The sequence below is a fragment of the Ursus americanus genome, chromosome 15 (genome assembly GCF_024610735.1).
Source record: "Ursus americanus isolate L20-20 chromosome 15, mUrsAme1.1.p, whole genome shotgun sequence".
Taxonomy (NCBI): domain Eukaryota; kingdom Metazoa; phylum Chordata; class Mammalia; order Carnivora; family Ursidae; genus Ursus; species Ursus americanus.
In genome coordinates this window covers 37,696,302-37,722,486 of record NC_142141.1, presented here as the reverse complement: position 1 = coordinate 37,722,486, position 26,185 = coordinate 37,696,302, and the positions used below count along the sequence as shown (strand labels likewise).

The following is a 26,185-nucleotide window of genomic DNA, read 5'->3' as shown; positions in this document are numbered from 1 at the left end:
TAAAGAAGTCAGTACTTCCCAAGGTGATCCATAGATAACCATGTGATCTCTATCAATAGTGAACAACATTTTCTTTTGGCAGAAATAAAAAGCTATCCTAAACTTGATATGGAATTTCAAAAACTTGAGTACCCGAAACAGTGTGGAAAAAAAGAACAGGGTTGGAGGTCTCACATTTTCTGATGTCAAAAATTACTACAAAGCTATAATAATCAAAATAGTGTGCTATGGCAAAAGACAGATGTATAGATCAACGAAATAAAAGAGAAAGTCCAGAAATATTCCCACGTACATTTGGTCAAATAACTTTTGACAAAGGTGTCAGGCCACTCATTAGGTAAAAAGCAGTCTTTTCAGCAAATGGCATTGGAAAACTGGATATCCACATGCAAAAGACTGAAGTTGAATGATTACATTATACCATATACTAAACCAACTTAAAATAGACTGAATATCTAAAGATATGAGCTAATAGTATAAAACTCTTGGAAGAAAAGAGAAGGAGAAATCTTCTTGTCATTATATTTGGCAGTGATTTCTCGGTATAAGACACCAACACCATAGGCAACAAAATAAAAAATAGTTAAACTGGATTTCACCAAAAAGAAAAACTGTGAATCAGAAGACACTATCAACATAGTGAAAAGGGCAACCCAGGGAATGGGAGAAATATTTGCAAGTCATATACCTGGTAAGGAATTGATAGCCAGATTGTATAAAGAACTGCTCTACCCAAAAAACCAACATGATTCAAAAATGGGCAAAGATTTAAACAGATATTTCTCCAAAGAAGATATATAAATGTCCAATAAGCTTATGAAATGGTAAACATCACTAATCAGGGAAATCCTGATCTAGCCATAATGAGACACCACTTCCCACCCATTAGGAGGGCTAAGAACAAAATTAAAATACACACATACAAACAGAAAATGACCAGTGTTTATGAAGATACAGAAAAGTTGGAACTCTTATGCATTGTTGGTAGAAATGTAAACTGGGACAGCCACTCTAAAGGACTGTATGGCAGTTCCTCAAAAAATTAAATATACAACTATATGACCCAGAAATTCCATTTCTCAGTATATTCCCAAAAGAATTAAAAGCAGGGACTCAGACAAATATTTATACACTACTATTCATGAACATAGCAGCATGATTCACAAGAGCCAAAATGAGAAGTAGCCCAAGTATCCATGAACAGATGAATAGCTAAATAAATGTGGTATATACATACAATGAAATACTACTCAACCTAAAAAGGAAAGAAATTCAGACACATAATAAAACATGGTTGAATCTTGAAGACATTATGCAAAGTGAACTAAGCCCTCACAGAAGAATAAATATTGTATGATTCCACCTATAAAAAGGTAGCTTGTGTAGTCAAATTCATACAGACAAAAGGAGAATAGTGGTTGCCAGGGTCTGGAGGCAGAGAGGAAACGAGGAGTCACTGTTGAATGGGTATGAAGTTTCAGTTTGGGAAGAGGAAAATGTTCTGGAGATGGATGCAGTAATGGTTGCACAGTAGTGTGGAAGTTCTTAATGCCCCTGAACTGTATCCTTCACTATGGTTAAAGTGGTAAATTTTATACTATGTATATTTGGTCACAATAAAAAAAATTGGGAAATGAGAGAAGAAAAATTGTATGAGCATCTGTTATCTGACAAATTACACACCTTAACTTCCATTATTCTCCTCCTTAATAACTCCGTCTCGGTTCCAAGACCTGACCCACCATCATGTCAGGTAAGACCTGTGTTTTGGCCTAGTCTTATTTGTGCAATTGAAGCTTCCACTATTCTAGTCTCTCTAGTGTCACCAAGGGAACCCAGCCTCATGGCCATCTCACTGATACCTCCACCCATTGGACCTCCTGTTCTCTCAACCTGTGTCTTCCTCCCCAGTTCCATTTCTTTAAAAATGCCACCATGAACCAAAGTCCATTTTGCCCATGAATCATTCCCCAGCTTTTTCTGTTTACTCAATGCAAGGTCAGTAGTGAAAGGGTAGAGGCTTTGGCGCCTAGAAAGCCCAGTCCAGACCTAGGCTTTTGCTGCTCTGAGCTGAATGGTACTGGGAATAGTATGTACATCACCTGAACGTCTGCCGTCTCATTTATAAAATTGGAGACCATCACCATTCCCTCACGGTGGCATGATATGCAATATATGGGATGACTTCCATACAATAGCAACCCAGTACCTTCAGGCAACAGGCAGCCACTAATCTCAGCTCTACTTCACTTTGATAACTTCTAGAGCAGTGGTTCTGAATTCAGGCTCTGCATTCAGACCACCCGAGTAGCATTTAAAACTTACAATACCTACACCCAATCCCAGGCAATCAAATCAGAAAATCTAGGCTGAGTCAGGAATGGCGGCTGTACAGGAAGAAACCATTGGAGATGATGCCTGCAGGTCTTGCTGTCAGGGGCACCCAGTGCCTCATTATATTATGTCTCTTTTTTTTATATGTTTCATCACAGATAACCAATCTCCTTAAATATTCTTTCATGTGGTAGCCTCTCACTTCATAATTATTGTACATGTGATCATAAAAAAAGAAAATTAAAATATCAACATACTGAAGCATTTTTACCTACACGTCTAGGACTAGAGTAAGGCATAGTAAGAGCTTAGGGTTGTTCTTCAAGGAGATTATCAGTAACAGGGTCATGTAGGACCTAACAGTACTTCCACGACCCTTACAGGAAGGGCTTCCTTAAAAGTGGGCCCTGGGGTCAGCAAGACGGCAGAGCAGGAAGCTCTGGACACTCCTTCCCCCCAAAACATGCCAATTCGGCAACATTTCGTGGTCCAATTCCCCTTGTAAGAAATCCAGAAACTAAATGAAAGGGTACTTCACCCCAGCAAAATGTGTTATCAGTCTCACCAAAGCCAGAGGATAGTTATGAAAACACCCTCTCACCGGAATCCCGACCCCCAGCATGTGGATATCCACATGAACAAGAATAAAACTGGATCCTCACCTTACACCATACAAAAAAAAAAAAAATGGATTAAAGATTTAAATATTAGACCTGAAACTGAGAAGCTCATAGAAGAAAACAGGGCAAAAACTTCCTGATATTGATCTTGGCAATGATTTCACTGATAAAACACCCAATGCACAGGCAACAGAAACAAAATAAATTCAAAAAACAAACAAACACAAGTTTCTGCACAGCATAAGAAACAATTAACAGAGTAAAGAGACAATTTACAAAAGGAAAATATAGGCAAATCATATTCCGGATAAGAGATTAATCTCATTAATCTCCAAAATGTATTGAAAAAGCCTACAACTCAAGAGCAAAAAAAAAAAAAAATCTTATAACCCCATTAAAAAATAGGCTAAGGACTTGAATAGACATTTAGCCAAAGACAACATACAAATGGCAAACAATATGAAAAAATGCTCAGCAACACTAGTCATCAGGAAAATGCAAATCAAAACCACAATGAGGTATCACTTCACACCTGTCAGTATGGTTATTATTAAAAAATAGAAGACAAATGTTGAGGATGTGGAGCAATTGCAATCCTTACATACTGTTGTTAGGAACGCAAAACGCTGCAGCCACTATGGAAAACAATACAGAGATTCCCCCCCACCCCTCCCTGGCCAAAAACATAGAACCAGCATATGACCCAGCAATTCCATTTCTGTGTATATACACAGGAGAATGAAAATCAAAGGCTCAGAAAGATATATGTATTCCCATGTTCACTGAAGCACTATTCAAAATAGCCACGATGTTGAAAAAGCAAAATGTCCATCAAAAGATGAAAGGTTAAAGAAAATACAGTGTATACATATATAACACACACACACAACACACCATATACAATATATATATACTCACCATATACAAAATATATATACACCCTATATATATATATATATATATATATATATATATATATATATATATATATACATACACCATATATATAATGTCCTCAGGGTTCATTCATGTTTTCATATATTTCCTTCTTTTTAAAGGCTAAATAGTATTGCATTGGGTGTGTGTGTGTGTGTGTATAGTATTGTATATATTGTACATATATTGTATTTGTTGTATATATTGTATTGTATATATATTTTTATTGTGTATATATATGGTGTATATATATATTGTATATATTGTGTATATATATTGTATTATGTATATACTATACATACATATGTGTATAAATACTATATATACTATATATATATGGTGTGTGTATATATAGTGCATATATATACTATATATACAATGTGTGTGTATATATATATATATATATATATATATATATATATATATATATATATGTTGTGTGTGTGTATATACACAATGCAATACTATTTAGATTTTAAAAAGAAGGAAATTTTGCAATATGTGAAAACAAGAATGAACCCTGAGGACATTATGCTAAGTGACATAAGCCAGTCACAGAAAAGCAAATGTTGCAGGATTTCACTTATATGAAGCATCTAAAATAATCAAGGTCATAGAATCAGAAGTGGGAGTTGGTTTCCAGCAGTTGGGGGAAGGGGATAACAAGTAGTTACTATTCCATGGAGAGAAAGAGTTGTAAAGTTAAGTGAGATGAGTAAGATATAGAGATCTGAGGCACAACATGGTACCTACAGTCAATAATTCATATTGTACTTGCAAAAACTTAAGAGGGTAGATCTCATATTAAGTGTTTTCATGAAAACAAAATAAAATTTTAAATAGAATAGAATAAAATAGAATAGTAAATTTAAAATAAAATAAAATGTATATTCCAGGTGTTTTGTTTGTCTCACCCCTACTTCAATCCCAGTTCCCACTAGCCGGGGAGCCCCCAATTCTGCACTGAAGAGCTCTGCATGAAGTCCATATTGACACTTAAGGTTTTACTTACTTGTGGTATTGGTTTAACAGGTCTGGCCAGTAAGCCTCCAATATACACAGTGTTGGGAAGCAGGGGCCGAGCAAACTCAAGGGCAAAGTCAGAGTTAACAAACCACAGCTCTGCTTTCTTTAGAAGATGAGACAAAACCGGCCTAGAATCTTCTGGGAAATGTTCCTTGATGGTGTTGTCAAATGTAGACTGGATTCGCCATTGCTTCATGGAGAAATCAAAGAACATCAGAAAATTCTTCACTCTGCCCCAGAAGTCCATGTGGTCAGTTAGCAAAGAATGGAATACTGGAACATAAGACACAGGGTTTGGTAACCCAAGGTCCACACTGCCAAAGGGAGTGGGAAGAATTGACACAAACTGCTTCCTAAGCTTCTCAGCAACCAGGAAAGAACAGAAGTCAAATGCTTCAACAAATACCAAGTCAAATTTCTCATTTTTTAAAGAATCCATGATATCACTTCTCCTCAGCAAATCACTGCACTGAATCCCCAATTGTTCCATTAACTTTACAAAGTTGTCAAATGCTTCTCTGGAAAAAAAAAAAAAAAGTAAGGGCAAACAATCATTGGAGGTGTTAATTTCACAGTACATAATGGAGTCTTGGGCTACAAAGAAAATACCCCAGGTAAGTAAAACCATATCTGGCAGCAGCCCACCTATTTTACCAGCGTCCAACGAATAACTCCCCTCTGGGCACTCTGCTCTGGGTGTTTCTGCTTCCTAAAATGTTCTCACCTCCTCCCCTCCCCTTTGTGCACCTAATCATATCCACCCACCATCCATGCCAATTCAAGAGCCCTCCACTTTGCAAGCCATCTCTGACTGTAGCAGACCTCATAGGCCCTTGTCTACTTGACACATTCTATGATGCTCTCTTTAACTTTTTTCTGTATACTGACTTTTAATGAGTGACTGTCTTCTTTCCCAGCCTACCTGTAGAAGTAACTTGGTAGCAGAGTCCACCAATATTGATAATATAGCCCTGTTTTTTTCTTTAAATTTTGTATAGTCTACATTTGACAGATTGCTTCATACAAGGAACTTTCTGATGGTAAAAATTAGAAGCCAAATTCTAAGCTGAATATGAGATTTACATTTTTCTAGCCTATGAGGGTTGTTAAAACAAACAAAAATAAAAGTCTGTTTAAAGCTTCTTATTAACCTTTCCATTTCATGCTTCCTAGAGTATTCAAAGAACTAACGCTAGCATTTTACTGATACCTATTTAAGACGCTGTCTATGGCACTATTCTCCTTCAATATTTTCCCACTAGTGCCTGCAAGGAAAATGACCCTTTTCACACAACATATGGGCAATAGATGAGAACGCTCCTGACCAGAGGTTACAGGTGCTTTGGTGACCCATGGGCCTCCTACTTGAATGAAGGACTGAGAGAATCAATGGTCCAGCAAACCTCTAACCTATACAACACTGCACCATGTCAGCCCACCTAAAAAAGGCCCACAGGTGAGAACTTGCTAGCAATATGCAGATGCCCACGTGCACTTTAGAATGGACTTGAAGTGACAACAGATGATTAGCTGAAATGATCCTCCATTATATTTTTTAATGATTTTACATAATGAATGACTGCTACATATTGTGGATAAATTCAAGATATGAAGTACAAATTCCTCAAAAGTAGAGCATTAATAATATTGGAAATTAAGTTAATAAATGGAACAAAATACAGGAAGGTACTGTTCTCACCATATTGCACCATATTTAACATGTGTGTACAACCAGACTTCAAAGAAATAAAGTGGGGGAGAAGAGTCAAGACATACACTTAAAAAAATTATGAATAACAACACAAGATTATATAGACAAAGTTTAAAATGAGCATTTTAAATAAGATATCATAGACAAGAGAATTTGGTCTTCTAGTTTAGGTAAGGAGAAAAGCTTTACGGAAAAAGCCAGATTTTAAGACCACCTTGATGACTGAATAAAATTTTTAAGGAAAAAAAGGAGGTGGAGCTAGGCCACTATAATTAACCAAGCAAGGCACGAATATGTGTCTTTTCCTTCTTACGCCAAAGATGAAGATCGTTCAGTACATCCCAGGTAACAACAAAAACTTTCAGGCTAATCTCACACTGTATCATCAAGGCATTTGGGTTTTTAAATGAGTTAAAAAGACAGTGGCTCAAGATATGAAAAATCAATGTTCATAAACATTTTTCCATTCCTTTTTTTTAGATTGTATTTATTTATTTGAAAGAGAGAGACAGAGATAGCGAGAGAGAGCACAAGCAGGGAGGAGAGGGAGAAGCAGGCTCCCCGCTGAGCAGGGAGCCCAATGCAGGACTGGATCCCAGGACCGTGGGATCATGACCGAAGCCAAAGGCAGACACTTAACCAACTGAGCCACCCATGTGCCCCTATATTTTTCCATTCTTGAATTTATGTGATGAGAAGAGAGGAAAAGTAAGTATAAAGTGGGGGCTCTGGCATGCTTACCAACAATGAGAAATTATGTTGCTTATCCTGCCCTCTGCGTTGCAAAGAGTATATATGCAAGCACTGTGGGTGAAGCGTTGCCACGAAGATCCAGAAGAGACAATCCCCCCGTGCTATACAGAAATACTTTCAGGCTTTTACCAGAAGAGCCAAAGTAGACAGACTGAAAGACTGGGAGTACAAAACTGATCTACTCCGTCCAACCACTGCCCCCCATCACTGGTCTCCCCATCCATCCCCTCATCCAACCACCCATCTACTTTTCTTAAACTCACTCCAGGTATCCATGCATCCAACCATTTATTTGTCACTAAAATCGTCTTTCATTCAGAAAATAAAAGAAATTACCTGCCATGCAAAACTTCTGTCATATAGAAGTCAAAATATTTCTTTAATTCTTTTTCATGTTCCTCAGGTAGAAGCCAACTGATAACTTGGTATGAATTTTCCTTCTTTTCTAAATAAAACAAATTTAAAACACCAATAAAAAAATATGTAATTATGTCATAAAACCCAGATTAATATTAGCATGAAGACAATAGCTTTTATTCTAAAAATTTTATATATATTTGAATGTTTGCTTTTAGAAGGTTTTTTTTTTGCTCGCTTTTTCATTTCTTCAATCATAAGATCTGATAATATTTACTGAGAACCTTATAATAACTAAATTACTTTTATTCAATTTAAAGCCTTCAGGTAAAGGCATAGATATTTTTCATTTTACAGGTGAGAAAACAAAGATAAATGGAGTGTCAGATAATTTGTCAGGTTTGCACATATAGTAAGCAGTACACTTCATATTTAAATACAGTTCTTATTTTATCCCAGTTCCCCAGTCCTTTGTCTCTTAGAAAAAAAAAATCATTTTTATTACTTAAAAGAGATACATGCGAAGGTTTTCATTCTGCCAAAAATATGCCAAAGGCTAAGTTAAAAATAGTAGTCCTCTGCAGCCCTACTTCACATCCTGGCATTTCCCCCATAACCCATGTGTTAAAAGAGTCTGACACCATTTTTGAAGTTGGACTGATGACAACTTTCAAGCTCCATCTCCCCCTTAACATTCTGTGACATATCTTGGCAAACAGAAGAAAGCTTCAACATGCCCTCTCTTCTGTGAGCAAGAGTTTCAAGCCAAGCAAGCCAGGGACCCAAGTAAGAGAATCCTCACCTCCACCCTACTTAGAAGCTTCCATAATTAGCATTTAGAGACAAAAGTATGGGTTTAGGTTTTCAGTGGCCCTGGGCCATGTGTCTCACACAAACCTGTTTTCTGTGTCAGCTTGGATTGTGCTTCTGAATCCCAGCATGAGCCCTGATTGATACGAGGCTAGGGAGAACCCTGTGACCAATAATTGTGTATCTCAAGGACTGCCCCCAGTATAAACAGTGCTCTGGGTAAGACTGATTCCAGTTTACAAGAATGGTTGAAGAAGGGTAGTCACTATGTCATATGATGAGATTCACACCCACAAAAGTAGAAGGTGCACTAGAAACCCAGAAAATTCCTTTGCTACTGCTGCTGATTATATCTCTGTAGCTAAAAGAAAACCTTGATTAACACAGTAATGGGAAAAAACACTGATGATACCCCCATGGATTTAATGCAAAGAGGTCATTCAAACTCAATCTCAGGTCTCTCAAAATCACCACTAGGGAGGCCTCTAGCCTTGATGGGACATTCTGAGGAAGAAACATGTAAATACAAGCATGTTAGAAGGAACACCCTCCCCAGAGTATATGTAATAACAACAAAGGAATGGTAAAAAATGGGAAATTGCAGGGTGGGAGAGTCAGGAAAGAAATTAAAACAGAGTTCTTAGTTTTGACATATGTGGAATCTAACATTACTTAAAAAAAATTATTACAGAGAAATGACACAGATTGTGACTTTACATCAGAGGTTCCAAATTACTTTAAACATTGGATAAGATGACCAAAGACAAACCTTAATTGTCTTGGTTAATATTGGGGGGAAATAACAGATATATCATAAGAGCTCACCAAATTTATCAAAGTATATCTGTACTCTTAGGAGTTACAAAACATTAGATAGAGGACAATTGTTCAGGCCCTGTCTTAACTACCGGTATTAAATAACTCATAGTCGTAAGACCCATTGGTTAAGTTATTTCATAGCGGCTATGGTTGCTTTTATGTAACAAGTCATAAAATAAAATTAAGGTCTTAGCACTAACAGCATGACAAAAAGGGACTCATTGGATCTGCCAAATATATTAAAACTGTTAATACAATCAAATATGATTTAATAGAGTGCCTTCAAGGATTAAATCCCATTAAAAAGCATCTATTAACAAAGGAGTGATTATCCTCACTGGTTCTCCATTTAATAGCCTAATTTAGACTATTCTTAAACCTGAATGAATGGTGCCTCTTAGTGGACTACTGTAACTTCACTGCCAATGTCTACATATTAGGGCTGCCATTTCTAATATTACTGAAATTACCGATTGTATCTAACTACTAATAGACACTTTGCAAGCATAGATTAGGTAATATATGCTGTTCAATTCCTTTTTTTTAATTTTTTTTATTTTTAATAATATTTATTTTGTTATATTAGTCACCATACAGTACATCCCCAGTTCTTGATGCAATGTTCCATGATTCATTACTTGCATATAACACCCAGTGCACCATGCAATATGTGCCCTCCTTAATACCCATCACCAGCCTATCCCAATCCCCCACCCCCCTCCCCTCTGAAGCCCTCAGTTTGTTTCCCAGAGTCCACAGTCTATCATGGTTCATTCCCCCTTCTGTTTACCCCCCCCTTCATTCTTCCCTTCCTTCTCCCACCGATCTTCCTATTTCTTATATTCCATAAATGAGTGAAACCATATGATAATTGTCTTTCTCTGCTTGACTTATTTCACTTAGAATAATCTCCTCCAGTCCCATCCATGTTGCTGCAAATGTTGTGCAATCGTTCTTTCTGATGGCTGAGTAATATTCCATTGTATATATGGACTACATCTTCTTAATCCAGTCATCTGTTGAAGGGCATCTCGGCTCTTTCCACGATTTAGCTATTGTGGACAATGCTGCTATGAACTTTGGGGTGCATATGGCCCTTCTCTTCACTATGTCTGTATCTTCGGGGTAAATACCCAGTAGTGCAATGGCTGGATCATAGGGTAGCTCAATTTTTAACTTTTTAAGGGACCTCCACACTGTTTTCCAAAGTGGCTGTACCAACTTGCATTTCCACCAACAGTGTAAGAGGGATCCCCTTTCTCCCCATCCTCTCCAACATTTGTTGTTTCCGGCCTTGTCCATTTTTGCCATTCTAAATGGTATAAGGTGGTATCTCAAGGTGGTTTTGATTTGAATTTCCCTGAAGGCTAATGATTTTGAACATTTTTTCATGTGTCTGTTAGCCATTTGTATGTCTTCATTGGAAAAGTGTCTGTTCATATCTTCTGCCCATTTTTTGATTTGATTATTTGTTTCACGTGTATTGAGTTTGAGAAGTTCTTTGTAGATCTTGGATACCAGTCTTTTATCTGTAGTGTCATTTGCAAATATCTTCTCCCATTCCATGGGTTGCCTCTTAGTTCTTTTGACTGTTTCCTTGGCTGTGCAGAAGTTTTGATCTTGATGAAGTCCCACAAGTTCATTTGTTCTTTTGTTCCTCTTGCCTTTGGAGATGTGTCATGAAAAAAAAGTTGCTGTGGCCGATGTCAAAGAGGCTGCAGCCTATGTTCTCCTCTAGGATTTTGATGGATTCCTGTCTCATATCGAGGTCTTTCAACCATTTGGAGTTTATCTTTGTGTATGGTGTGAGAGAGTGGTCAAGTTTCATTCTTTTGCATATAGCTGTCCAATTTTCCCAGCACTATTTATTGAAGAGACTGTATTTTTTCCACCAGTTGTTTTTCCTGCCTTGTCAAAGATTAGTTGCCCAAAGAGCCAAGGGTCCATTTCTGGGTTCTCTATTCTGTTCCATTGGTCTATGTGTCTGTTTTTGTGCCAGTACCATGCTGTCTTAATGATCACAGCTTTGTAGTATAGCTTGAAGTCCGGCAATGTGATGTCCCCAGCTTTGTTTTTCCTTTTCAAGAATTTCTTGGAGATTTGGGGTCTTTTCTGGTTCCACACAAAATTAAGGGCTGTTTTTTCCAGTTCTATGAAAAATGTCATTGGTATTTTGATCGGGATGGCACTGAAAGTGTAGATTGCTCTGGGTCGCACAGACATTTTAACTATGTTTGTTCTTCCGATCCATGAGCATGGAATATTTTTCCATCTTTTTGTGCCTTCTTCAATGTCTTTCAAGAGTGATTTGTAGTTTCTAGAATATAGATCCTTTACGTCTCTGCTTAAGTTAATTCCGAGATAACGTACGATTTTTGGTGCTATTGTAAATGGAATGGATTCCCTAATTTCTCTTTCTTGAGTCTCATTGTTCGTGTATAGAAATGCAACTGATTTCTGAGCATTGATTTTGTATCCTGCCACATCACTGAATTGTTCTATAAGTTCTGGAAGTTTGGGGGTGGAGTCTTTTGGGTTTTCTATATAGAGTATCATGTCATCTGCGAAGAGAGACAGTTTGACTTCTTCTTTGCCAATTTGGATGCCTTTTATCCCTTTTTGTTGTCTGATTGCTGTTGCAAGGACTTCTAGTACTGTCATGAATAATAATGGCGAGAGTGGGCATCCTTGTCGTGTTCCTGATCTTAAGGGAAAGGCTTTCAGCTTTTCCCCATTGAGAATGATATTCACTGTAGGCTTTTCATAGATGGTTTTTATGAAATTGAGGAAAGTACCCTCTATCCCTACACTCTGAAGGGTTTTAATCAGGAAAGGATGCTGTATTTTGTCAAATGCTTTTTCTGCATCAATTGAAAGGATCATATGGTTCTTGGCTCTTTTCTTGTTGATATGATCTATCACACTGATCGATTTGCAAATGTGGAGCCACCCTTGCATTCCAGGGTGAATCCCACTTGCTCTTGATGGATAATCCTTTTAATGTACTTTTGGATCCTATTAGCTAGGATCTTGTTGAGATTTTTGGTGTCCATACTCATCAGGGAAATCAGTCTGTAATTATCCTTTTTGATGGGGTCTTTGCCTGGTTTGGGGATCAAGGTAATACTGGCCTCATAGAATGAGTTTGGTAGTTTTTCTTCTGTTTCTATTCTTTGAAAAAGCTTCAGGAGAATAGGTATTTTTCTTCTTTGAATGTTTGGTAGAATTCCCCGGGGAATCCGTCAGGCCCTGAACTCTTGTTTTTGGGGAGGTTTTTGATCACTGCTTCAATCTCTGCATAATTAATTGGTCTGTTTAAATAATCAATTTCTTCCTGTTTCAGTCTTGGTAGTTTATAGGTTTCCAGGAAGGCATCCATTTCTTCCAGGTTGTTTAATTTATTGGCATAAAGCTGTTGATAAAAGTTTCTAATGATCCTTCCTATTTCTTTGGTGTTGGTTGTGACCTCTCCCCTTTCATTCATAATTTTATTAATTTGGGTCCTTTCTCTATTCTTTTGAATATGTCTTGCCAGTGGCTTATTGATCTTATTTATTCTTTCAAAGAACCAGCTTCTTGTTCTGTTGATCTGCTCTACTGTGCTCCTTCATTGATCTCTGCTCTAATCTTGATCACCTGCCTTCTCGTGCATGGGTTAGGCCTATTCTTCTGTTCCAGCTCCAGCTTCTTGAGGTGAGAATGTAAAAACTGCATTTTAGATTTTTTTGTTCTCTCGAGTGAGGCTTGGATGGCTATGTATTTTCCCCTTAGGACCGCCTTTGCAGTGTCCCACAGGTTTTGGACCGATTTGTTTTCATTCTCATTGGTCTCCAGAATATGTTTAAACTGATTTTTAATTTCCTGGTTTACCCAATCATTTTTGAGCAGGATGGTTCTTAGTTTCCAAGTGTTTGAGTTTCTTCCAAATTTTTCCTTGTGATTGAGTTCCAGTTTCAAAGCATTGTGGTCTGAGAATATGCAGGGAATAATCTCAGTCTTTTGGTATCGGTTAAGACCTGTTTTGTGACCCAGTATATGGTCTATTCTGGAGAAAGTTCCATGTGCATTCAAAAAGAATGAGTATTCTGTTGTTCTGGGGTGTAGTGTTCTATATAAATCTATGAGTTCCATCTGTTCCAGTATGTCATTCAAAGCTCTTATTTCTTTGTTGATTTTCTGCTTAGGTGATCTGTCTATTGCTGAGAGTGGAATGTTGAAGTCCCCTACTATTAATGTATTATTAACTATACGTCTCTTTATTCTGGTTAAGAGTTGGTTTGTGTATCTAGCTGCTCCCCTGTTGGGGGCATAGACATTTATAATTGTCATATCCACTTCTTGGATACATCCTTTAAGAATAATATAGTGTCCTTCTGTATCTCTAACTACAGTCTTTAGTTTAAAATCTAATCTGTCTGATATGAGAATTGCTACCCCAGCTTTCTTTTGAGGTCCATTGGCATGAAAAATGGTTTTCCATCCCTTCACTTTCAGTCTGGATGTATCTTTAGGTTCAAGATGAGTCTCTCGTAGACAGCAAATGGATGGGTCATATCTTCTTATCCAATCTGCAATCCTGTGGCATTTTATGGGAGCATTTACGCCATTCACATTGAGAGTGATTATTGAGAGATATGATTTTAACGATGTCATGTTGCCTGTGAAGTCTTTGTTTCTATAGATTGTAAATTTCTGTTCTGTATCAATTTGGGGGCCTTTTTACTTTTATAGAACCCCCCTTAATATCTCCTGTAGGGCTAGTTTGGTGGTTACAAATTCCTTCAGTTTCTGCTGATCCTGGAAGGTCCTTATCTCTCTGTCAATTCTGAATGACAGCCTTGCTGGATAAAGGATCCTTGGCTGCATATTCTTCTCAGATAGAGCTTTGAAAATACCCTGCCAACCCTTCCTAGCCTGCCAGGTCTCTGTAGACAGGTCTGACGTTATTCTGATATTTTTACCTCTGTACATAAGGATTTTCTTCCCCCGGCCGCTTTCAATACTGTATCCTTGGATCTAATATTTGCGAAATGCACTATGACGTGACGTGGTGTAGGTCTGTTCTCATTGACCTTGGGAGGGGTCTTCTCTGCTTCCTGGACACGAATGTTTGTTTCCTTTGCCAGATTAGTGAAGTTCTCAGCTACAATTTGTTCAAATATCTCTTCTAGTCCTCTCTCTTTCTCCACCCCCTCAGGGATGCCGATGATGATTCTGACATTGGAACGCTTCATTGAGTCAGTGACCTCCCGTAATCTACATTCTTGAGATTGGGTTTTTTTGAGCCAAGTTTCTGTTTTAACTTTCTCTTCTACCATCCCATCCTCCAATTCACTAATTTGTTCTTCTGCCTCATTTACCCTGGCTGTCAAAGTGTCTAGTTTAGACTGCAATTGATTCATAGCATTTCTAATTTCTGCGAGATTCACTCTCATTTCTGTCCTTAGAGATTCTATATTCTCGTTAATATTTTCATTAATAGTTTTTTCAAGCCTACACATCATCTTGACCATTGTTACTCTGAACTCCATTTCTGACAGTTTGGTTATATCTATCAGTTCTGTGGCAGAGACCAGACTCATTATCTTTTCTTTGCTGGGGGGGATTTCTCTTTCTCATCATTCTGATGAGGAGAGTTTGTGGGGATGCCCAGAGCCCAAGTTATTGACCAGGACACAGGCAGTGCGCACTTGTTTTATAGGGACCTTAGGGATGTCGGCTTCCTGATATTTCAGCCTGCCTTCTGGGCAAGGGGCCTGCTGCGCTAATATTCAGGAAACCCTGTTTGGGTAGAGTTGCCCCGTCCCCTGTGAGGGGGGATGGGGATAGGCACACTGTGAGCCAGTATTTCTGGGCTTTTGTTCTCCGGCAGCTTTCCCTGGCGGTTTTCTATGACTCTTCTGAGAGTCAGAGCAGCAGTGGCCGTATCCTAGCCTCTGTCTCAGAACAGAGAGATCACAGTTGCCTCTCCACTGAGCTCTCTTGGGCACTTTAACTCTGTTTCTATCAGTGCTGCTAAAAACCCTGCAGCAACCTGGGATGTGTGCCCCACAGCCTGTGTCCCAGCCCTCACTTCCAGGGCCAGCAAGTCTCTGTCCTTTGTGCTTCTAACACCACCAGCTGCCCCCAGTTTCCACGGGCACTCCTGAGCTCCTGAGCTCCCTGTTTCAGTGTGGTTCATGTACGCTCCAGAGCACCAGTTTTTAGTCTGGTCGTGTGCACTCCAGAGCTCCTGGTTTCAGTCTAGTTCGAGTGTACCCTCCAATGTTCTGGTTTTCAGTTTGGACACATGCACGCTCCCAAGCTCCCAGATTTAATCTGGTTCCAGTGAGCGCTACAGAGCTCTGGTTTTCAGACTGGTCGCACGCGTTCCCGGGCTCACAGTCTCAGTCCGCTCTCTCGCGGGTGCCGGTCCACAAGTCCGCTAGCTCCCCAGTGCAAGTCTCTACTGCTTCCTGGCGCCGAAGCACGGAGGCTCCTTCCCCCTTCCGTTTATCTTCCAATATCTGTGCGCGGTTTCACAGCTCCCTGTTCGTACCTCAATACTCAGCGCTGGAGATGTTCATTTGTAGAGATCCAGGTGTATCTTCCTGCATCTCAGGCTGATTCTGTGGGTTTTCAGGATGGTCTGGTAGATATCCAGCTCGACTCAGGAACAGCTGAGAAAGGGTCTCGTATTCCTTTGCCATCTTTTCTCCTCCTTGCAGAAAGTGGTCGCTTTCTGTTCATAGAGTTTCTGCTATTCTTTTCTTCATTCTCCAGTTGTGTTCATAGGTATTCAGAATGGTTTGGAAGCTCTCTCGCTGAATTACCTGGGACCAGATGAACTTTAGGTCTCCTGCTCCTCCACCATCTTGGACTCCTCTCCCTATTCTGTTTAATTCCTATTTCCACAAGCTCTCAGCTGCAGTGTCTCTTCACCTTCATCTTGGCAGGACACAAATCACTTGTAACTGGCTTCACATGGACTACCTCAACAGCCCTGCTCACAAGCTTTGCCGGCAAGATCTTAACCACCTTCAACTTTCTCCAGGAGCACATGTGTGACACTGCATGGAGGACAACCTCCTTTCTCAGAGATTCGTCCAGCGCACGCATGCAGGACACAAACATTCACACAGGAGCTCGCAGGAGGGATGTGCTGCTGGCCCACACAAAGCACAAGCCATGGCACCTCAGTTGAATCCCTGAGAACAATTACTTGTCACTGGAAGGTCTTTCTACCCCTGATGCTGTCAAACACCTATTACAGCTCCATTTCCAGCATGAGAGTATATGGAGTTTTCCTATTTTCAAGAGAGGAACTGCTGAAAATTTTGTATATGTATGAAATATATGAAAATTGTATTATACATGCACATATATGTGTATATGTATATACTCACATATATATTCAACTATATAACTATACATAAAATTCTGAAAAGAAATAATAAGTCAAAAGGCAGTGGGGGAGTTTCTGCTAAGATGGTGGAGCACCAGGAATCTGTCTCCTGACCTAGACAACAATTCCACTGGCAGAATTTGTCTGAAATAACTATTTGGGAACTCTGCAGTCAATTGATGGTTTCCAACTACCAGGGGAAAGTCTTTAACTGTAAACTGCAAATAATTTCAGTCAGTCTCAGCTCTTTTCACAGTAGCAACTACCTATCCCCTACCCCTCAGTTTCTAAGAAGAAAGCTGTATAAATGTGTTCATAGAGCAGCTTGTACACAAGTTTCAAGAGCCTGAGTGGGCAAAAATGACCTTCAAATATCGAGTATCTGAGCTCTGATCACTGATTACTGCTTCGGAGCACAGACATACAGACAAAGAAGTCAGCAGCAACATTTTTGCTTTATTGTTGCAACCACATCCCTCTCTGGCTGAATGAACTTCAAGGGGTCTTAAAAGACTGATTCCCCTTTTCCCCCTTATTTTTCTCATTTTCTCCTTTTGGGAGGGAAACATTAAAGACTGGGACATTGTAAAACAACTACATATACCAGAAAAATTAGAAAGTGTCCATTCATGCCCAGGAAAAGGTTCAGAAAAGACCTAAGAATACTGAAGTTTGCACTTCACATTGATCCTTACCACAAGGGCAGCCTAGATCAATTTTTAAAAAATGAACAAAATTAATAATAAAAATTTGCAAACCCTAGAGAAAGGAGGAGAGTCTCACCTCCATAAATAGCACATTATCAGATTCAAATGGTCAGTTTTCAACAAAAATTACCACACCCCAAGAAACAGAAACTAAGGTTTATAGAGGAAAAACACTGTCCCTGAGAAAGACCTGATGGCAGATATACTAGATGACGACTTAAAAACTGCTTAAAAGTCCTCAGAGAACTAAAGGAAGAAGTGGAGAATGTCAAGGAAAAAGTGTATGCAAAACAGAAATGTCAATAAAGGCATAGAAAATCTAAAAAGAAACCAGAAACAAAATCTAGAACTGAAAAAAGCAATAAATAAAATGAAAATTTCATTAGAGGGATTCAAAGGCATACTTGAGCAAGTGGAAGAAATAATCTGTGAACCTGAAGATAAGACATTGGAAATAATCAAGCATGAAGAACAGAAAGTGAAAAGATTGAAGAAAAGAACACAGCCTAAGGGACCAACATAAGTATTGTGGATTCACAAGGAAAAGAGAGAAAGACAGGGATAGAGAGAACATTTTAAGTAATAATGGCTGAAGACCTCCCAAATGAATGAAAGATATGAGTATAAGCATCCAGGAAGCTCAACAAACTCCAAGGAAAATGAACTCAGACACTCACATCAGGACACATCATAATCAAAATTTAGAAAGATAAAGAGAGAATATTAAAAGCAGCAAGAGAAAAGTGACTCATCACATACAAGTGTTTGTCAATGATATTATCAGTAGATTTCTAATAAGAAATTTTGGAGGCAAAAAAAAAAAAAATTGGAGTCCAGAAGACAGTGGGCCAATATACTCAAAATGCTAAAAGAAGGGGTGCCTGGGTGGCTCGGTGAGTTAATCATCCAACTCTTGGTTTCAGCTAAGGTCATGATCTCAGGGTTGTGAGATTGAGACCTGTGTTGGGCTCCGTGCACAGTGGGGAGCCTGTTTGAGATTCTCCACCACCTCCTCTCCCTTTGCCCCTCCCCCTACTCACACTCTCCTTCTCTTTCTCTCAAATAAATAGATAAATAACACCTTTTTAAAAAAATCCTAAAAGAAAAGAACAATCAACAAAAATATCTTATATCCAGCAAAACTGCCCATCAAAAGTCAAGGAGAATTAAGACAATCCAAGATAAACAAAACTAAGGGATTTTGTTACCACTAGATCCACCTTGGGAGGAATACTCAAGGAGGTTCTCCAGGGAAAAATGAAAGGACACCAGAGAGTAACTCAAAGGTGTATGAAGAAATAAAGACTTTAAAAAGGTAAATGAATGGGCAGTTGTAAAAGCTACTGTTATTGTAACAATGGCTTATAACTACTTTTTTATTTTCTACATGATTTAAGAGACTAGTACATTAAAAAAATTATTAGTTTAAAAACTACCACATTATTTGGACTTTGCCTGTAACTTCATTCAATTTTTCTACATAATTTAAGATACTAGTACATTTAAATTAATGACAGATTATGTTTGGGGGCACACAATGTATAAAAATGTAATTTTGTGACATCAACTAACCAAAAAGGTTAGGGTTGAAGGCATAAAGGAGCAGCATGGCTGGCATAAATTAAAATCCGGATGTCACAGATTTAGAAGGTTAAATGAAATCCCCATTGTAACCACACACATGAAATAGCTGTAGAATATACACAAAAGACAATGAGAAAAGAATTTAATGTTTTGCAAGGAATCAACTAAACACAAAAGAAACAGTGATACAGAAAGTGAGGGACAAAGAAGCTATAAGGCATAGAGCAAACAAATATTAAAAGGACAGAAGTAAGTCTCTCCTTAGTAATTACATTAAACGTACATGGATTAAACTCTCCAATCAAAAGACAGATAATGGCAGAATGAATAAAAACACATGACCCCACTGTAATATCTTCGTATGGTGACAGATCGTGGATACACTTGTGGTGAGCATAGCGTAACTTATACAGTTGTCAAATCACTATGTTGTACACCTGAAACTAATGTAATGTTTTGTGTCACTATACTTCAATAAAGAATAATGATTTTAAAAATTAAAAATAAAATAGAGTTAACAATGGGGGGGAGAAGGTGTGGGGTGGTGGAACTTCCCATATTATCTTTACAGTTTTCCTGTAAACCTAGAATTATTCCAAAAAGAAATGTATTTAAAAAATAAAAAGGCCACAGACATACACACAAAGAAAAGCACAACCCAACTATATTCTGTCTACAAGAAACTCCCTTTAGATCCAATGACACAGATAGACTGAAAGGGAAATGATGGAAAAAGATATTCCATGCAAGTAATAACCAAAAGAATCAGAAGCAGATAAGCAAATATCAAACACAACAGATTTGAAATAAAAAATATTACAAGAGACAAAGAGAAACAGTATATATTAATAAAAGGTTCAATATAGCAAGAAGACATAACAATTATAAACATATATGCACCTAATAAGATACCATCAAAATGTCTAAAGCAAAAACTGACAGAATTGAAGGAGAAATAGCTCTATAATAATCATTGGAGATTTCATACTCCACTCTAAATAATGGATAAACAAACCAGAAAGAAGATTAGCAAAGAAATAGAAGACTTAAACACATTGATCCACTAGATGCAACAGACATACAGAATATTCTACCCAATAACAACAGCAAACACATTCTTCTCAAGGGTACATGGGACATTTTCCAGCAGAGATCATATGGTGAGCCACAAGTAAGACTCAATAGATTTTATAAGATAGATATCATGCAACATACTTTTTTTGACCACAACATTTGAAGCTAGAAATCAACAGAAGGAAAACCAGAAAATTCATAAATCATGGAAATTAAACAACACCTTTTATATAAACAATGTATTAAAAAGAAATCACAAGGGAAATAATAAAATACTTGAGACAAGTGAAAATGAAAATACAACATACCAAAACTTAAGGAATACACCAAAAGCAGTACTTAGAAGGAAATTTAAAGCTGTAAATGCCTATGTTAAAAAAAAAAAAAGCTCTCAAAAAAAATTTCTCAATTCAATAACCTATTCTGCCACCTTAAGATACTGGGGAAAGTGTTAAACCTAAAATGAACAGATGTTAGAATTAATAAAGATAAGGGGGAAATTAATAAAATTGGAAATAGAAAAACAATATGAAAGCAATGAAACCAAAGTGAGTACTTTGAAAAGATCAAGGAAATTCACAAACAAGACAGAAAGATGCAAATTACAAGAACCAAAAATGAAAGAAGGAGCACCACTAATGACCACGCAGAAATATAAAGGACTATAAAAGAATCCTATGAACTTTAGATGCAATAAATTAGGACACAGATGATATAGACAAATTCTTGGAAAGACATAAACTACCAAAGTTAACTTAAGAAGAAATAAACATTCTGAACAGACTTATAAAGAGTAAAGGCTGCCCCATTTAGGTAAATCTCAGAATTTATTGATCAATAATAATGTATGGAGGCTTCCTTAAAATGAAATGACACTAAGTGACAGAGGTAAACTATGCAGATATGGCATTGTGGAGGCCAGGTCTACACAGCCTAATAAGATATCCAGCATTTAACATAAAACACACACATACATTTTTCCCATCTTTTCAATAAGACATTGTTTATCTTTTCCTGGGATAGAGAAATTTAATAATTACCAAAAAAACATACTTGGAATTAAATAATCTCCTCCATAAAGCAGCATGGTGACATTATGGCCATGATCTTGAAGAATCTGAGATACCCGGTCCACAAGTAGATAATGGCTTCCACCTAGAAACAATACAAAATTTCATTTTTGTAAAGGTGAGAACAGAGAGTCGGAAATTGATATTGGGGATTGGGAAATCCAGGGTAAGGCAGCAGAGAGCTGATGGTCAGTAGAAGAAAATGAGTTTCTTTTGGATAAGCCCCAGATTAGATATCCACATTCCTTCTGACCCATTCTTGACATGTAGCAATCTTACGTGAAAGATTCCCTTTTGCATTTCAAGGTCTCTGTGCCAGTGTGATGAGCTTCTTTATGCTTAGGCCTGAAGGAGTTCCTGATCCTCGTACATGTTGCAATTTAAGCAGGCTTTATGAAGATATGTGTCCCAAAGAAGTAACTACTTGGTGGAAATTTTGGCACAGTGCTATGTATGTGAGAATGAAGGGTTTCCAAGGGAAAATCAAACAGAGCTATTTCTGGGATCCTTCCCTCTCGAATTTATGTTAACGTGGAAGCCAGAAACATGGAAACATCAGTATCAGTCCAAGAAAGAGCCACGGAAGTGGAAGGGGATTAGAGCCACTGCTCAGAGTCCAAATCCTTCAGATTCAAATGTATTTGGCAAGAGGTTCTTCAGTTGGGTCCTGCCCCTTGTTGAACGTGAAATGAAGGCATGCAGGATAACTGCGGGCCCTTGGAGTAGAACTGCAGGATCCCGTATGCATGATTGACGGGGACATCACCCATCCAACAAAAATCCTGGCATCCTAAGGAAATAGAAACTCGATCATCTGGGGAGGTACAGCCTCTAACACATGAATGTCTACAACCATGTGATAACACAGAGCTTTTTCTTGAATTTATGGGTCAAGGATTAGAATTTAACCACATTGGGAGGTGGGGGTTATATGGAAGATAAAGAGCTCATGATGACTGGGCCAGCAGAGAGGGACATCGGACTACAGTAATGGTGTGTATCTGTGGAAACTACTCTAGTTTTTTATATCTATACTTGCGTTGCCTGAGATATCACGGATTATGGAAAACACAAACCCCTACCCCTAAGACTGCCTGCTCTGGCTCACAATCAACCCATGGAAGAAATGGATACAGGGGAGAAGCCAACCCGCAGCGGCAACCAGTCCTGAGGGTCTGGGTGAGCCCAGTGCATTCTGGGCCAGAGACGGGGCTTCCAGCCCTCCCCGCCCCCCCCCCCCCCCCCCCATCCACATCTGCTGCCTCTCAGAGTTTGGAGGATATGTACTTTCAGGAGATGAGAAAGTTCTTTTTGTTGTTGTTGCTTCTAACTATCATTTAAAAAAATAGATTTAAAATAGAAATCAAGGTTTTTTAAATACGCATTTTTAGGAATCCCTACTGTAAAGAGTAGATTCTGGGGAAGAGGACCGGTTTGAGGAAAGAAACAGTGAGTAAAGTTGGGTGTGTCCATCAGGGAGGTCTAATGTGCTCTTGCAAAAGGCCCCTCACTCCCCTGACCCTCAGGTTCCCCGTCAGGAAATAAAAGAGGGGTGCCCAATTAGATGAACGCTGTGGTTTCTTCCAGCTCTAGGATCCCCAGATTCATAGGGATCTAAAAGTGATCCTGGGAGCCCCCTATCCTTTCACAGTGTATCCAAAAACTTCTTGGGGACACTCCATCCTATGATGCCTCCTTATCCTGATAAAGGTACCTGTTCCCCTTCTGTTCCCTTTGGGGCAAAAGTGAAGGAAATAAACCTGAGTTCATGCGGAATTAACTGTTTCACTGTCTTTCAAAACCTTCCAGTAGCAAGGGCGAAAAGAGAGAGGTGCTCTCAAGAACTTGATTGTCCTTGGGCCCCCTCCTCTGCTCTGTCAATTCTCCAGGTGTCCTATTAATGACACATTCCCAGTCTGGGCAGCTGCCCCAGGAGCCCCTGTCCTCGGCCTCCAAAAGCCTGAAACTGACTTCACCTTCCACTTTCCACTGGCAACTACTCCACAGCCCCAGACTTTTAGCCAAAGTCCCCTCCACACCCTGGAGTAGGCGGCTCTAGCTCAAGGTCCCCGGGTCGGGACCGGATCTACATTCTGGCCGCAGCTGTGCACAATGCGAAGCACCTCCAGAGCAAATAAAAAGAGGACAGGGAACTGCTGTTTTCCCCAGAACTGACTTCCCCAGCCCAGCAGTGGGGACCCTTCTCTGCCGCACAGACATACCCACTTCTCCCTCCTCTAGCCTGAGACACAATCCAGTCTGGAAATCCACATGGTGTGTGCGCCTGAGCCCCGGCCCGGGTGCCTGGGATGCAGCTCTGATTCTCCTGCCACGCACTCACCCAGTGAGGACACAGTCAGAATTTTGGCGGCTTCTGAGAGCAGGAACCCAGGCAGAAGGAAGCCGGCTAGCAGCAGCGCCCTCTGTCCGGCCATGTTCTCTCCCGTACCAGCTGTGGAGCCCAGCGCTGTGCCCAGAGGCCGGCACGGCGACCTGGGCGCCCTGGGGACACGTGCGGAGCTGGCAGCCAAGGAAATGCGCTGGCGGGCGGATTGCGAAGAGCTGAGAGGTGGATCCCGCCGGTCTGCTCTTCAGTCGCTACTCGCCCTTTGCTCTTCCTCCCCAGGGTGCTCGCTGCACTGCTATTATTCTGTTCTCACCCTCCCTAACCTCCGGCAGTGCGAAGGAGGGGTAAGTGCGCTCTCCTTAACCCCTCTCTGTCCTTGTAATCACCATACTCTGCACAGAGAAGATACTCCGAACCAGGAATGCAGGGACCTTAGGAAGTTGCTTCCAAGATAGTTCCACCTCCACGTGACTCAGACCCATCTCTATTTTAGAGATCTTTTTCCAAATTTTCCCACACCTAACTGCTCTTTTGGCTGCATACTGCCATCCCCAAGCCGCATTTCCCCAGGTAGTTGCTTAAAATCTCTGCTAGTGTTCCAATCTCAAGATCCCAGAAGCTGATTCCCAATGGAAAATACCTACACTTATTGCTCAGTGTTTCTTTGGAAAGTAAATTAGTGGCGACAAGTGCCAGGGCCGCCTAAGTGTTAAGCCCTGCTGGAGGCCCTGAAGCACTGAAGCTCTAAAGGTCAGTCTATAATTCTGAATGGGCATGACAAAATAGGACTGGGCGGTGGGCACCAAGAAGGTCTATTCTTATAAATGTTTCAAATTATTCATTAGAAAGATTTTTAAACTCTCTCAATATTATTCCATTATCTTCCTTCAAGTTCTCTCTCTGTTTGTGCTATGTAGTCTTTGAGGCCATGTGATTACCTGCATACACATTCACAATTACCATCTGTTCAGGTGTTCTATCTTCCCAGTGAAAAAAATAAGCGTTAGGAAGGCACCATTTAATATTAATCTAATCACATTACTTTATCTACAAACCTTATTCCAAACCCTCCAGTTGTTCGGTTAATATCCTGTGTTGTGGTGTGAATTTGCTGGTGCAGGAGCCAATCCAGGATCACGCATTGCATTATCACATCTGTTCATCTCCTTTCATGAGGACTGGTTCCCAGCCCTTCTTTATCTTTCATGTCATTGATATTTTAAAGAGTACAAGCTGCTTATTTTGTATGATGGATCCCAAGTTGGGTTTGGCTGACCCTTCTCATCAGACTTCAGGTTACTAGGAGTTTGGTGGGAATACTACAAAGGTGGTGTTGATTCCATCGCAGGGAATCACAGTGGTTAGTACATGATATCAGATGGTCCTGTCATTAGAGATGATAACTCTCTCTCATTTAAGGTGGTGTTCACCAAGATTCTCGACTGTAAAATTTTTTGTTTTGTTTTGGTTTTTTTACCCTATAATTAGGAAATAAGATGTGGGGAGACATTTTGAAACTGAAATACCGTTCCTCATCAAGTTTCCCTCATTTTATCATCTTTTATATTTCTTACCTGATTCAAGTATTACTGTCATCATAGCAAATTAATGGTTTTTTAAAGCAACAGAATCCGGGAATTACCATAGCACTGGACCTGAGGCCCCAGAGCCTCACACAGAGGTCTGGGTTCTGCACTTGAGGTCTCCATGACTACATTTTTAAGAGTATGAATCTTGAGAAGGGGATTGTGGGAAGTGAAAACCACAGCATGAGCTGTGGCCCAAAGGCAGTCTCCATGACTGACAAGCAAAGGAGGTGCTCTTCACAGGACAGACTCCGGACAGAGACCACGGAGAGTGTCCTGGGGGGCCACGCCTGGTTAACTGCAGGACAGAGACCAGGCTTCCTGAGCTTGGAGGTGAGGTGAAAAGGAGATGCAAAAGAATAGGTCAAAATGGAGGAAGTGGCCAATATCTTATGTTATATCATGAAAAGTGCAAAAAGCAGAAAGAGGGAAAGAGATTGAAGTTTCTGAGGCAGTGAGTATATGAACCAGACTAAGGCCATCTTGAGAAATTCCACCATGATAACTGCTCCGTGGCCTAAAGCCTTCTTGAGTACAGCCCCTTCCTCCATTCTTTTCCTTTGTTTAACACACACTTAAGTACACCCTCCAGGCAAAGCTTCCTTGATCTGCCCAGGATAGGACTCCTCCTGGTAGCCCCCCAGTAAGTACTGCCCAGCCTTCAGGGCCATAAAAGCAGGTCTAACCGGAGATGGTGTTGTGGAGATCTACTCATCTTGTAGCAGCCCAAGACAGGCTTCTGTTCATATAATAATTGTTCGTAATGAACTATTTCTCATTAAACTGGACCTGTTGGCCTTTTTCTTCAGTCTCATGACTTCTTTGGCCTTTGAAGTTAGTTTTGCATATACCTCCCTTTCAGGGAGCAACAGGATGACTAGGCAGGGTGTTATTGTGTCTAGGAACAGGGAGTGGAGAGGAAGGTGGGGGCTGTCTGCTGAAGGCTTGAGTCTGAGGAAGGAGTCCATTGATGAGGGGTAAATTAAGATGCCTGAGATCAAATTCATAGACACAGAAAGTAGAACATGGATTTGCCAAGAGTCAAGGGTGGGGGAATGGGGTAGTAT

At 39.6% G+C, this 26,185-nt stretch overlaps 1 protein-coding gene across 2 annotated transcripts in view; it reads right to left on the bottom strand.

Moving 5' to 3' along the window:
• Window positions 1-26,174, bottom strand: part of LOC123785478 (UDP-glycosyltransferase 3A1-like) — a 35,204-nt gene extending 9,030 nt beyond the window's left edge. Inside the window, exons 1-4 of one of the 2 annotated variants that reach the window (XM_045787255.2) lie at window positions 23,527-26,174; window positions 21,169-21,270; window positions 7,717-7,825; window positions 4,903-5,434 (exon numbers count right to left, since the gene is read on the bottom strand). In XM_045787255.2, coding sequence (XP_045643211.1) covers window positions 4,903-5,434; window positions 7,717-7,825; window positions 21,169-21,270; window positions 23,527-23,620 — 837 coding nt within the window. In that variant the 5' untranslated portion in view covers window positions 23,621-26,174. Of the gene's footprint in view, window positions 1-4,902; window positions 5,435-7,716; window positions 7,826-21,168; window positions 21,271-21,464; window positions 21,845-23,526 lie in introns of those variants that run through there. The other variant, XM_087867933.1, reaches the window with a different exon arrangement.
• Window positions 26,175-26,185: the final 11 nt, after the last annotated feature.